Consider the following 15,000-nt stretch of genomic DNA (forward strand, 5'->3'; position numbering starts at 1 on the left):
CCTGGGATTAGCCCGGGATTAGCCCGGGATTAGCGTGGGATTAGCCTGGGATTAGCGGGGACTAGTCTGGGATTTGCATGAGCCTACACTGTGATGAGCCTGAGTCTAGCCTGGGACTAGCCTGGGATTATCCTGGGACTAGCCTGGGATTATCCTGGGACTAGCCTGGGATTATCCTGGAACTAGCCTGGGATTAGCCTCATATTAGCCTGGTGCTACTATCCTGGGCCACTTGGACACATACTGTTAGCCAGTGCTTTCCCAGGAGGCATTGCGCAGCGGGGTGTAATCTGACACAGAACGCCAGGCGTATGGATCGACCGGGCGTGTCTGCCGAGGCCTCCCAGCAGGCATGAGGTACGAACGGCGGCCCGGCTGACGGTACCTTCGGAGGTGATGGTGTAGCTGCTGGAGACGCCGGCGGTGTTGGTCACGGCCACGGAGAAGCTCCCAACGTCCTCCTGGTCCGGGTGCTTGAAGATCAGCTTGGAACTGCGGACGCAGAGATGCGAAACTCTCACCGGCGTGGATGAGATTTACTTTACAGGTTTAAGAGATCCGTTCCCCAGTGTGGATTTGGAAAATAGTATTATTATACTATATTACAGGGGCGGCTGTAGCTCAGTTGGTAGAGCGGGTCGTTCAGTGATCGAAGGGTCAGCGGTTCGAATCCCAGCTCCGACCGTCCACATGTCGAAGTGTCCTTGAGCAAGACGCCTAACCCCAAATTGCTCCCAATGAGCAGGTTAGCGCCTTGCATGGCAGCTACCGCCATTGGTGTGTGAATGTGTGTGTGAATGGGTGAATGAGAGGCCATTGTAAAGCGCTTTGAGTGCCGCTAAGGTGGAAAAGCGCTATATAAGTGCCGTCCATTTACCATTATTATATAGAATATCACACATTCATATGTATGATGTATAATAATGTATATGTACATATCACTGGGGCTTTAGGCCGGGGTTATTTTGTGCGCCGTCAGCAGGCCGGCGTCACGCTAACCTGCTTCCCGCGCTCGTCACCACGACGCCCTTGGAGAAGTCGGTGATCTCCTTGTAGGATTTCTTCCAGACGAAGGCGGAGCCCTCGTTCATCTGGCAGCTCTCGAACGCCAGGACGATGTCGCCGGTGCCGGCGTCCACGGAGCAGGACACCTCCTGGGTTCCTGCGGGGACAACGGCGAATCAGAGAAGACTAGAGAAGACGAGCATTTTGGGTGAAATGAGTCACGGCGGGGGGTGCGAGTGCCGTAAGGCGTGTTTTCTTGCATCATCTACAAGTCATTCCCTCTCTTTGTACTAATGCAGAGAGAATGACTTGTTCCTTCCCCTCCTTTGCTCTCCCCGAGCTGGGAGCTGTGCGGCGCTGTCGAGAGTACAACACTGCCCCCTCCAGGCGGCCGGCTGCGCTACACCCTGGCGGGTCTCCATGAGTCATCGTGTCTTATACTCCCACGGTCGTTCGCCTCCTACGTTCTCGACGAGCTCCTTATCGACACGAGAACACACCGCTCCTCTGTTCCGCACACACACACACACACACCCGTCTCCCAGACAACGCTTTGGAACCAATCAGCTAATCTGTCTACCAGTCTTGGTACCGGCGCCACAACCCTGACCCAGATACAGCGTCACGCTGTCAGTCTCTACAGGCCCACAGGCTAGAATAGGCAACCAGCGGCGGGTTGGGAGTCGAGCTGCGGGCAGCCAATCGCAATCGAGTGTGATGCGGCGGCGTACCGGGCAACGCCTTCGCGGTCACGGGGTCAGAGGCCAGCGAGGCAGCGCCCACGCCGGCGGCGTTCGCCGCGCGCACGCGGACCACGTAGGCGGCGCCCACCTCCAGCCCCGTCACCTGGAGGGGAGAGAAGACGAGGAGACGCTTGAGTCACGCTTTCCCCGACGGCGAGCGATCTGGCGAGCGGTTGGTTTCGTTAGAGCTCGTTTCCTGTGTGACAGGAAGCGGAGAGCGGACTCGGAGAGGGGGCGGGGCTTTACCTTGAGGAAGCGGTGGTTGACGGCGGTCTCGTTGGCGGTGGTCCACGTCGCCGAGCCCTGGAGCGCGTAGTCGACGTGGTAGCCCGTGATCGCCCCGGCGCCGGCGTAGACGGGCGCCTTCCACTCCACCACCAGCGAGTCGTCGCGGACCTCGCAGAAGGTCATGTCGTAGGCGGGGCCTGAGACGCAGAGAGGCGGGAACACGTGAGCGCGTGGTGCCGTACGCGTGCCCGCCCGTCCCTTGTGGGTAGGGCTGGGTTTAAAAAATCGATTCATCGATTCTGAATCGGTTCTGAATCAAATGATTCTGAATCGATTCGTGAATTCCCAAAATCGATCTTTTATTTAATGGATGAATGAATAAATGAAGGAATGAATAGTTCATTAATTCATTCAATGATTCATTCATTCATTTTTGGAAATCAGTATCGATACCCAGCCCTAGTATTGATGTGTTGCATAACTTGGCAGTCATGTAATTAAGGTTACAGCTAAAAAAAAACACAGGTTTTAGTAACACTAACCGAATCGATATTGAATCGAATCGAATTGAATCGTGATAATCGATTCTGAACCTTGTGAATCGGAATCGATTCTTGAAATTGGAGTGGATACCCAGCCCTGTGTGTGTGTGTGTGTTCCCGTCCTACCTGGCTGGCCCATGGTCCAAGCGTCACAGCTGAACACAGGGCTGGCCACCGAGGCGGCTCCCAGACCCGCCAGACTCGCTCCGAAGATCCTGAACTGGTACTGGCTGCCAGCTGACAGGTTCTCCACCTGGGGGGGGGCGGAACCACAGAACCGCACATACGTAGAACCACAGTCAGAGACGCATCCGGGACCACAGACAGAACCACAGGTGGAACCGAAATCAGAACTGGAGAACGCTGAGACATGACTGGATCTTGTCTGGAACATTCCAGGGACCTGAGCCATTCTACTGACCGGACTACTGACCAGACTACTGACCCGACTACTGACCAGACTACTGACCAGTCTACTGACCAGACTACTGATCATTCTACTGACCAGACTACTGACCAGTCTACTGACCAGACTACTGACCAGTCTACTGACCAGACTACTGACCAGTCTACTGACCATTCTACTGACCAGACTACTGACCAGACTACTGACCATTCTACTGACCAGTCTACTGACCAGACTACTGACCATTCTACTGACCCGACTACTGACCATTCTACTGACCAGTCTACTGACCAGTCTACTGACCAGACTACTGACCAGACTACAGACCAGACTACAGACCATTCTACTGACCAGTCTACTGACCAGACTACTGACCAGACTACTGACCATTCTACTGACCATTCTACTGACCAGTCTACTGACCGAACTACTGACCAGTCTACTGACCATTCTACTGACCAGACTACTGACCAGACGACTGACCAGACTACTGACCATTCTACTGACCATTCTACTGACCGGACTACTGACCAGACTACTGACCAGACTACTGACCATTCTACTGACCAGACTACTGACCAGACTACTGACCATTCTACTGACCATTCTACTGACCAGACTACTGACCGGGCTACTGACCGGACTACTGACCAGACTACTGACCAGTCTACTGACCAGTCTACTGACCAGACTACTGACCGGTCTACTGACCAGTCTACTGACCATTCTACTGACCGGTCTACTGACCATCCTACTGACCAGACTACTGACCATTCTACTGACCGGACTACTGACCGGACTACTGACCAGTCTACTCACCAGACTACTGACCAGTCTACTGACCAGACTACTGACCAGACTACTGACCAGACTACTGACCAGACTACTGACCATTCTACTGACCATTCTACTGACCAGACTACTGACCGGTCTACTGACCAGACTACTGACCAGTCTACTGACCGGACTACTGACCATTCTACTGACCAGACTACTGACCGGTCTACTGACCAGACTACTGACCATTCTACTGACCATTCTACTGACCAGACTACTGACCGGACTACTGACCGGTCTGTTAGGGTTGTCCTAGGGTCTGTTAGGGTTGTCCTAGGGTCTGTTAGGGTTGTCCTAGGGTCTGTTAGGGTTGTCCTAGGGTCTGTTAGGGTTGTCCTAGGGTCTGTTAGGGTTGTCCTAGGGTCTGTTAAGGTTGTCCTAGGGTCTGTTAGGGTTGTCCTAGGGTCTGTTAGGGTTGTCCTAGAGTCTGTTAGGGTTTGCCTAGGGTCTGTTAGGGTTGTTCTAGGGTCTGTTAGGGTTGTCCTAGGGCCTGTTAGGGTTGTCCTAGGGTCTGTTAGGTCCTAGGGACTGTTAGGGTTGTCCTAGGGTCTGTTAGGGTTGTCCTAGGGTGTGTTAGCGTTGTCCTAGGGTCTGTTAGGGTTGTCCTAGGGTCTGTTAGGGTTGTCCTAGGGTCTGTTAGGGTTGTGCTAGGGTGTGTTAGGGTTGTCCTAGGGTCTGTTAGCGTTGTCCTAGGGTCTGTTAGGGTTGTCCTAGGGTCTGTTAGGGTTGTCGTAGGGTGTGTTAGGGTTGTCCTAGGGTCTGTTGGGGTTGTCCTAGGGTCTGTTAGGGTTGTCCTAGGGTTGTCCTAGGGCCTGTTAGGGTTGTCCTAGGGTCTGTTAGGGTTGTCCTAGGGTCTGTTAGGGATGTCCTAGGCTCTGTTAGGGTTGTCCTAAGGTCTTAGGGTTGTCCTAGAGTCTGTTAGGGTTGTCCTAGAGTCTGTTAGGGTTGTCCTAGGGTCTGTTAGGGTTGTCCTAGGGTCTGTTAGGGTTGTCCTAGGGTCTGTTAGGGTTGTCCTAGGGTGTGTTAGGGTTGTCCTAGGGTCTGTTAAGGTTGTCCTAGGGTCTGTTAGGGTTGTCCTAGGGCCTGTTAAGGTTGTCCTAGGGTCTGTTAGGGATGTCCTAGGCTCTGTTAGGGTTGTCCTAAGGTCTTAGGGTTGTCCTAGAGTCTGTTAGGGTTGTCCTAGAGTCTGTTAGGGTTGTCCTAGGGTCTGTTAGGGTTGTCCTAGGGTCTGTTAGGGATGTCCTAGGCTCTGTTAGGGATGTCCTAGAGTCTGTTAGGGTTGTCCTAGAGTCTGTTAGGGTTGTCCTAGGGTCTGTTAGGGTTGTCCTAGGGTCTGTTAGGGTCGTTCTAGGGTCTGTTAGGGTTGTCCTAGGGTCTGTTAGGGTTGTCCTAAGGTCTTAGGGTTGTCCTAGGGTCTGTTAGGGTTGTCCTAGGGTGTGTTAGGGTTGTCCTAGGGTCTGTTAGGGCTGTCCTAGGGTCTGTTAGGGTTGTCCTAGGGTCTGTTAGGGTTGTCCTAAGGTCTTAGGGTTGTCCTAGGGTCTGTTAGGGTTGTCCTAGGGTCTGTAAGGGTTGTCCTAGGGTCTGTTAGGGTTGTCCTAAGGTCTTAGGGTTGTCCTAGGGTCTGTTAGGGTTGTCCTAGGGTGTGTTAGGGTTGTCCTAGGGTCTGTTAGGGCTGTCCTAGGGTCTGTTAGGGTTGTCCTAAGGTCTTAGGGTTGTCCTAGGGTCTGTTAGGGTTGTCCTAGGGTCTGTTAGGGTTGTCCTAGGGTCTGTTAGGGTTGTCCTAGGGTGTGTTAGGGTTGTCCTAGGGTCTGTTAGGGTTGTCCTAGGGTCTGTTAGGGTCGTCCTAGGGTCTGCTAGAGTCGTCCTAGGGTCAGTTAGGGTTGTCCTAGGGTCTGTTAGGGTCTGTTAGGGTTGTCCTAGGGTCTGTTAGGGTTGTCCTAGGGTCTGGTAGGGTTGTCCTAGGGTCTGTTAGGGTTGTCCTAAGGTCTTAGGGTTGTCCTAGGGTCTGTTAGGGTTGTCCTAGGGTGTGTTAGGGTTGTCCTAGGGTCTGTTAGGGCTGTCCTAGGGTCTGTTAGGGTTGTCCTAGGGTCTGTTAGGGCTGTCCTAGGGTCTGTTAGGGTTGTCCTAGGGTCTGTTAGGGTTGTCCTAGGGTCTGTTAGGGCTGTCCTAGGGTCTGTTAGGGTTGTCCTAAGTTCTTAGGGTTGTCCTAGGGTCTGTTAGGGTTGTCCTAAGTTCTTAGGGTTGTCCTAGGGTCTGTTAGGGTTGTCCTAGGGTCTGTTAGGGTTGTCCTAGGGTCTGTTAGGGTTGTCCTAGGGTCTGTTAGGGTTGTCCTAGGGTCTGTTAGGGTCGTCCTAGGGTCTGTTAGGGCTGTCCTAGGGTATGTGAGGGTTGTCCTAGGGTCTGTTAGGGTTGTCCTAAGGTCTTAGGGTTGTCCTAGGGTCAGTTAGGGTAGTCCTAGGGTCTGTTAGGGTTGTCCTAGGGTCTGTTAGGGTTGTCCTAGGGTGTGTTAGGGTTGTCCTAGGGTCTGTTAGGGTTGTCCTAAGGTCTTAGGGTTGTCCTAGGGTCAGTTAGGGTAGCCCTAGGGTCTGTTAGGGTCGTCCTAGGGTCTGTTAGGGTTGTCCTAGGGTGTGTTAGGGTTGTCCTAGGGTCTGTTAGGGTTGTCCTAAGGTCTTAGGGTTGTCCTAGGGTCAGTTAGGGTAGTCCTAGGGTCTGTTAGGGTCGTCCTAGGGTCTGTTAGGGTTGTCCTAGGGTATGTTAGGGTTGTCCTAGGGTGTGTTAGGGTTGTCCTAGGGTCTGTTAGTGTTGTCCTAGGGTCTATTAGGGTCGTCCTAGGGTCTATTAGGGTTGTCCTAGGGTCTGTTAGGATAGCGCGAGGGTGAGACAGGAAGTTGTCGTACCTTGTAGAGCCTCTGTTTGATCGGAGGGATGTTGACTTCCCTCCAGGCCGCGGCGCCCGCCTTGCGTTTGTCGATGTAGTAGTCGGTGACCTTGGCGCCGCCCGAGTGGGCGGGGCGTTTCCAGTTCAGCACCATGGACTGACCGTCGCAGTTCAGCACAGCGATGTCATAGGGTCCGGACGGGGTGGCTGTAACAGGAAGGGGAGGAGTCTTAACGCGTGTCCTTATTGACGGAAACAGGAAACAAGCGAACAGGAAACAGGAAACAAGCGTCGCGACCTGCGACCGGGAGACTGAATTACCGCTGCCTGATATTCACAGAACATTTATAATACATCATAATACATATATAATACATATATATATATATGTACATACATATACATATATAATACATGTACAAAGTGCCCATGGTTGAATGTAAACAGTGTAATCCACACAGCCGGGGGGAGGGGCATCCAGAGTGTTCAATAATGGATAGCCGCGCCCATCTGGGATGACATCATCCACTGGTGGAGTCTGATTGGGCGGCGCTACGATGCTCCAGCACGCATCACGCTGCCTTACACGCGTATCCTGTTAGTACGGGTACAGGACTGGAGTACTAGGATATTCTCACCGTACTACGTAACCCCCCCCCCCCCGACCCCCCATCTACTCCAAAGCGGTCACTCTCGCTCGGCGTCGACGCCATCGTACGCTAGTCCTTGTGATCATGCTAATCTAATCAAGGAAGGAGCAGGGGTAATAAAGGGAGCTGTTATGGGTTTGGCGGGGCGCCAGCAGGCGTGTGGAGAGAGAGGGCGTCGGAGGAGGCGCGGCGCGGCAGGCCGATCCCATCATGCCTCGCTGTACGTTCTGCTGTTTCCGTCGCTGCTGGCAAATCGGCGCGGCACTTTACACGGCTGGTTGGACACACAACTAATGACGAGCACTGACTTTCTGCTGAGAGAGCGAGAGCGCCGTGATGAGAGAGGGAGAGGGACTGTGTGTGTGTGTGTGTGTGTGTGTGTGTGCGAGCTCGTGCATGTGTGTGTGTGTGTGTATGTGTGTGCGTGGGTGTGTGTGTGTGTGTGTGTGTGTGAGAGAGAGAGAGCACGTACGTGTGTGTGTGTGTGTGTGTGCGTGTGTGTGTGTGTGTCTGTGTGTGTAACTATGTGTGTGTGTGTAAATGTGTGTGTGTGTGTGTGTGTGTGTGTGTACTGTACATTAAATGAATATAATGCTATCTGGGCTGTGTGTGTGTGTGTGTGTGTGTGTGTGTGTGTGTGTGTGTGTGTGTGTGTGTGAGAGAGAGAGCACGTACGTGTGTGTGTGTCTGTGTGTCTGTGTGTGTAACTGTGTGTGTGTGTGTACTGTACATTAAATGAATATAATGCTCTGGGCTGTGTGTGTATGTGTGCGTGGGTGTGTGTGTGTGTGTGAGAGAGAGAGAGAGAGCACGTACGTGTGTGTGTCTGTGTGTCTGTGTGTGTAACTGTGTGTGTGTGTACTGTACATTAAATGAATATAATGCTCTCTGGGCTGTATGTGTGTGTATGTGTGTGTGTGTGTGTGCGTGTGTGTGTATGTGTGTGTGTGTATGGGTGAGTGTGTGTGTGTGTGTGTGTGTGTGTGTGTGTGTGTGCGTGCGTGTGTGTGTGTGTGCGTGTGTGTGTATGGGTGTGTGTGTGTGTGTGTGTGTGTGTGTGTGTGTGTGCGTGCGTGCGTGCGTGTGTGTGTGTGTGTGTGTGCGTGGGTGTGTGTGTGTGTGTGCACTTACTGAGAGCAGCTTTGACAGACAGAGGAGAGGACTCCTGAGACTCATCACTCAAACCCAGCTCGTTGATCGCCTGGACACGGAACACATACGTCTCTCCGGTAGTCAGGCCCTGTACCACGAACCTACACACACACACACACACACACACACACCATACACACACACACACACACACACACACACACACACACACAGCCCAGTGAGCATTATTATCATTCAGCTATAACAATGTGTCCTAGAATCCTGGCACTCCATCCAACAAAACGTTACACAATCATGAAAATTACAGAAATATAGAATCAGCAATGGACTCAGCTTAGACTCTCTAGCTGTGCAGGCTCGTTAAGAACACGATGATGATGATGATGAAGACCTAATTAAGGGTCGAAACGTTGCGATATTTTCAATAAAGTGGACCAGGAGAATTCAGTCAATCTTTCCTCTTCTCGGTTAAGAACACCAACATATAACTATTTACCATTTAGTCTACCCTACTCCACATAAAATATAGTGACACGTGTGCTATAGCTATGATTTGAGCTTAAAAAAGGTTTTTATGTGATTTCTTATCTTATCTTCTTTTTATTGTTTTATCCTCCATCTTATTTCCCCTTATTTTATCTTCATTTTATGTCTATTTTTATGTGAAGCACTCTGTGAATGTCATTTCTAGGGCTGTCCCCGACTCTGAATTTTGTGAGTCGAATCAGATTTGCGTATTCAAACCCGAGATTTGACGATTCCTCCTTTTTTCAGCATGTCTAACCTATCTATTCCTGTTCTATTAATACATCCATGGTCTAACCTTAGGCTGAGGGGAGACCGCGGGAGTCGGGGGCAGCTGACTAACTAACTCCCAGGCAGCATCCCCAGCAAACACGCAACGTCAGGGAGACGTTCAGATCACGTCATAATAACGTCCGTCGGTCCAGAACCCCGTTTGTACGTCTGCTGGACCCCTCAATATTCAAACGTCTGGCTGTGACCCCTCTAAGACGTCTGTGGACGTGCAAAACGGGTTCAATATCTGAACGTAAAAAAAAACATTCATTCTGGCTCCTAATTGGATGTCTTTGGACGTCCGAAAAAGACAAAAAAGACATCTAAAAGACATCTTTTAGACGTGTCTTTGCTCAGTGGGTAATTAAAAGACGGCAGATTTTCTTGCTAAACATGAATCATCTAGCCCACATTGTCCATCTACTTCAGATGCCTCCATGCCGTGTTTTCCATAGCCTGCGTTAGGGTTGGGCGACTTGACGAGTCTCTCAAACTGCGAGTCTCTCCAACTGCGAGTCTCTACAACTGCGCATTTGAAAGCAAATAGGCTCATGCGTTGAGCAGAGAACATGTTTTGGCTGCCACTGACGCATTTTCACGTACGTTAGAGCTCAATCTGTTTACGGTAACACATATTTTTTCTAGCGGATGTCTTAGTTAATACAATAACACTGATCTAGGAAAGCACTTTTGAGTTGTGATGTTCCGTTTGGAAAATGCATGTTATTGCTAGTGTACGGTAGACTATACTGTAGGTGGAGGAGAGAATGAGAGAGGGCAAGGCCCAGGGAGGAGAGGAGAGGGGGAGAGACGGAAACGAGGGGATGAAGGACAGAGAAAGAGAGAGAGAGAAGTGGAGGAGAGGCTCTTAACCTTCAGAAACTTCACTTAAGAGTCTCAGACTAATGATTGAACTCGTTGACTTTCAGGGGACAGCCCTCGTAATTTCCCTCAGTCTGTAAAGCAGTTTGAGCTGTGTTTCTTATATGAAAGGTGCTATAGGCCTACAAATAAAGTTTACTTACTTACTTTCTTACTGACTGACTGACTGACTTACTTACTTACTTAATTACTTACTTAATTACTGACTTACTTACTTACTTACTTAATTACTTACTTAATTACTTACTTACTTACTGACTTACTTACTTACTGACTTACTTACTTAATTACTTACTTACTGACTTACTGACTTACTTAATTACTTACTTAATTACTTACTGACTGACTGACTTACTTACTTACTTAATTACTTACTTAATTACAGACTTACTTACTTAATTACTTACTTAATTACTTACTTACTGACTTACTTACTTAATTACTTACTTACTTACTTACTTACTTACTTACTTACTTAATTACTTACTACTTACTTACTTACTGACTTACTTACTGACTTACTTACTTAATTACTTACTTACTTACTTACTTACTTACTTACTTAATTACTTACTTACTGACTTACTTAATTACTTACTTAGTTACTTACCTTCTTAATTACTTACTTACTTACTTAATTACTTACTTACTTACTTACTTACTTACTTACTTACTTACTTACTTACTTAATTACTTACTTAATTACTGACTGACTGACTGACTGACTGACTGACTGACTTACTTACTTACTTACTTACTTAATTACTTACTTACTTAATTACTGACTTAATTACTTACTTACTTAATTACTGACTTAATTACTTACTTACTTACTTACTTATACTTGCAATGTTTGAGGTGTGCTGTGACCTATGCCTGGGTCAAATTTTCACATATTGTAAAAATATGTCCCGCCTCTTAGAAATCTAAATGTAATTGGCTAATCCACCCTTCACTCCACAGATCTGCCCTCACACACTTGAACAGCAGTCTTCCATTCAGCCACTGCAGGAGCAATCAGTTAGCTACTCTGCCCAGAGACAGACAAATAAAACATTCTGATTGGACCTTTTTTCTATTCACATTTTTCTGCTCATTAACCCATTCATTTCCACAACAAAATAAATCAATATAACCAATAAGACATAATAATAACTGTAACATAGTTTCTTTATATAATTATTCTTAAGCCTGTTCAGTTCCCCCCTGGTACATACTTGGCGCTCTTGTGAGGTTTGTGATTGGCTGACTGCCAGTCGTTGGAGCCTTTGACACACACATCAATGTAGTAGCCAATCAGGTTGTTGGGTTCCTTGGGTGGAGCCCATTGGATGAGGACAGAGGTGTCGGTCTCCCTAGTAGAGATCACCTGACCAGGAGCAGAGGGCACGCCTGTAAACAACAAACGACAAACAATGAACAAAGAACAAGATGTCTGAAATTACTGTAGGTAAACATACAGTAGCATAACTTATACAACGGTTAGTTCTGGTTCTTGATTCTGATTGGCTGGAAGCCGTGTTAAAATACTTTGTAACACACACCTGGGACCGGATATCATTCCATTTTCAGTATTAATGCGCCTCCCATTTGATCCAATGCATTGTAGTTGTTGTTGTTGCTTGGCAACCCTTTTGTGAGGGGAACTATTTTGCGCGGCGGAATTGAGGGAATGATGCTTCGTTTTGAATAAATGTTAATATTTTACATTGCTGTGTGTCTATTTTACACTAATAGCTGTAGTAACCGTTGTATAAAAGCAATAAACCACGAGAGGCCGTGTGTTATAGTGATTTTATAACAGCTAGGGGGGTTTTACTCCGCTCCGCGTCGTGCCTAACAACGCCCCCTAGCTGTTATAAAATCACTATAACACACGGCCTCTCGTGGTTTATTGCTTAAATAACACACAGTAACATAACATAACACAGTAAAATAACATGGGTCAAGGAAAAATCCCTTATTCTACTTTATTCACTGCAGTCGCGATGACGGACAGCGAACCATTTAGCGATGATCTTATTGTCTTTTTTTCTCGTTTAATTCGACATGTTAATGGCGCTTCTGTAGCCCCCCCCCCCTCACAGCGTGCCCTGTCATGAGCTATGTGAGATTAGCGCCGGTCACGCTGTGCGCTTGTCCTGACTGGGCTCGTTACACCGCGGGGCGCGCGTGTCTGCAGACGTTAGCGTGCGGAGCTCCGCAGCGGGGAGGAGGGAGGAGAGGCTGGAGAGGCCGGGGTGAGGACGGGGCTGCGACCTCCTGAAGGACTCTCGCGCTGAGGAGGCCGAGGGAGGAGAGGAGAGAGGGAGGGAGGGAGGGAGAGAACAGATAGAAGTGGAGGAGAGGAGAGAGGGACAGACAGAGGGAGGGAGGGAGAGAACTGATAGAAGTGGAGGAGAGGAGAGAGGGAAAGACAGAGGGAGGGAGGGAGGGAGGGAAGGAGAGAACAGATAGAAGTGGAGGAGAGGAGAGAGGGAGGGAGGGAGAGAACAGATAGAAGTGGAGGAGAGGAGAGAGGGAAAGACAGAGGGAGGGAGGGAGAGAACTGATAGAAGTGGAGGAGAGGAGAGAGGGAAAGACAGAGGGAGGGAGGGAGGGAGGGAGGGAACAGATAGAAGTGGAGGAGAGGAGAGAGGGAGGGAGAGAACTGATAGAAGTGGAGGAGAGGAGAGAGGGAAAGACAGAGGGAGGGAGGGAGGGAGGGAGGGAACAGATAGAAGTGGAGGAGAGAAGAGAGGGAAAGACAGAGGGAGGGAGGAAGAGAGGGAGAGAACAGATAGAAGTGGAGGAGAGGAGAGAGGGAAAGACAGAGGGAGGGAGGGAGGGAGGGAGAGAACAGATAGAAGTGGAGGAGAGGAGAGAGGGAGGGAGGGAACAGATAGAAGTGGAGGAGAGGAGAGAGGGAAAGAGGGAGAGAACAGAAGTGGAGGAGAGGAGAGAGGGAAGGAGGGAGAGAGGGAGGAGGAGGAGAGGCTCGTACCCTTCAGCGTCAGGGTCTGGATGGGCGTGGAGGGCTCGGAGGCGGCGCTGCAGCCGTACATGTTGGCGGCGAGGGTGCGGAACTGGTACTCCTTCCCCTCGGACAGGTCGAACACGGCGTAGCGAGGAGACCTCACCGGGACCTGCGTGCTCACCCTCTGCCACTGACCACTACCCACAAGGCTCTGGGAGGGGGGGGATACTGTTAAACACACACACACGCACACACACACACATGCACACGCACACACACTCACACACCCACACACACAAAGACGCACACACATGCACGCACACACACACACACACACACACACACACAAAGACGCACACACACTCACACACTCACACATACACACACGCACACAAACACACACACACACACATACAGTATACACACACATATACACACACACAAACACACACACACACACTCGCACACTCACACATACACACACGCACACAAACACACACACACACACATACAGTATACACACACATATACACACACACACACACACACATACACACACTCACACGCACACAAACACACACACACACACACATACAGTATACACACACACACGCACACTCACACACACACACACACATACAGTATACACACACATATACACTCACACAAACACACACACACACACACACACCTGTCTCTCTCACACATACAGTACAAGCACTGGGTACACACAATACATATATATTTAGTCACTCAATCACACACACACACACACACACACACACACACACACACACACACACACACACGCGCAGGTAGTGTGGTAGCAGTACTGACCTTCTCCAGGTAGTACCACATGGGAGCCTTGCCGTGATAGGCCGGGGCCTTCCAGCTCAGGACCACGTACGTCCTGTCAATCTCAGAGATGCACACGCCAGAGGGGGCGGCAGGGGCAGTTCCTTCAGCTGTACACACACACACACGCACACACACACACGCACGCACGCACTCACACACGCACACACACACACACACACAAGTAAAAACATTTGAATGTATCAGAATACCAAAGTCTCGGCCTGTAGACATGCCCTCTCTCTCTCTCTCTCTCTCTCTCACACACACACACACACACACTCACCCCCCCCCCCCACACACACACACACTCACACACACACACGCACACGCTCACACACACGCACACGCTCACACACACACACACACGCTCACGCACACACGCACTCACACACACGCACACACACACACACACACACACGCACTCACACACACACACACACCCATAAGTAAAAACATTTGAATGTATCAGAATACCAAAGTCTCAGCCTGTAGACATGCCCTCTCTCTCTCTCTGTCTCTCTCTCTCTCTCTCTCTCTCTCTCTCTCTCTCTCACACACACACACACACACACACACACACACACACACACACACTCACACACACACACACACTCACCCATAAGTAAAAACATTTGAATGTATAAGACTACCAAAGTCTCATGCCCTCTCTCTCTCTCTCTCTCTCTCTCTCTCTCTCTCTCTCTCTCACACACACACACACACACACACACACACACACACACACACACACACACACACACACACACACACACACACACACACACACTCACCCATAAGTAAAAACATTTGAATGTATCAGAATACCAAAGTCTCATGCCCTCTCTCTCTCTCTCTCTCTCTCTCTCTCTCACACACTCTCACACACACACACACACACACACACACACACACACACACACACACACACACACACGCGCGCGCGGAGCACAGCCTCACAGATGGCTGCCTGTGGGAGTCCTGATGGAAACCTCATCAAAAGCCAATCAGCTTGTGTGTGATGAGGCAGATCTAGACGCATAATTAGGACTAATAACGGGGAGAAAGACGGAGCAGAGACGAGGAGGGGTACGATGGCGGCTGCTG

The 15,000-nt window shown here is 49.8% G+C and overlaps 1 protein-coding gene across 1 annotated transcript in view; it reads right to left on the reverse strand.

Annotated features, from left to right (window-relative positions):
* The window catches only part of myom2b (myomesin 2b), a gene marked incomplete at both ends in the record, with an annotated part of 62,470 nt that overhangs the window by 24,264 nt on the left and 23,206 nt on the right, over positions 1-15,000 (reverse strand). Inside the window, 10 exons of the mRNA XM_084460892.1 lie at positions 386-492; positions 1,000-1,162; positions 1,737-1,851; positions 1,995-2,173; positions 2,645-2,771; positions 6,659-6,846; positions 8,421-8,542; positions 11,300-11,474; positions 13,066-13,249; positions 13,876-14,003. Coding sequence (XP_084317018.1) covers positions 386-492; positions 1,000-1,162; positions 1,737-1,851; positions 1,995-2,173; positions 2,645-2,771; positions 6,659-6,846; positions 8,421-8,542; positions 11,300-11,474; positions 13,066-13,249; positions 13,876-14,003 — 1,488 coding nt within the window. The remainder of the gene's footprint in view (positions 1-385; positions 493-999; positions 1,163-1,736; positions 1,852-1,994; positions 2,174-2,644; positions 2,772-6,658; positions 6,847-8,420; positions 8,543-11,299; positions 11,475-13,065; positions 13,250-13,875; positions 14,004-15,000) is intronic.

This window comes from Borostomias antarcticus, assembly GCF_949987555.1.
Source record: "Borostomias antarcticus genome assembly, chromosome: 34".
In the NCBI taxonomy this organism is placed as follows: domain Eukaryota; kingdom Metazoa; phylum Chordata; class Actinopteri; order Stomiiformes; family Stomiidae; genus Borostomias; species Borostomias antarcticus.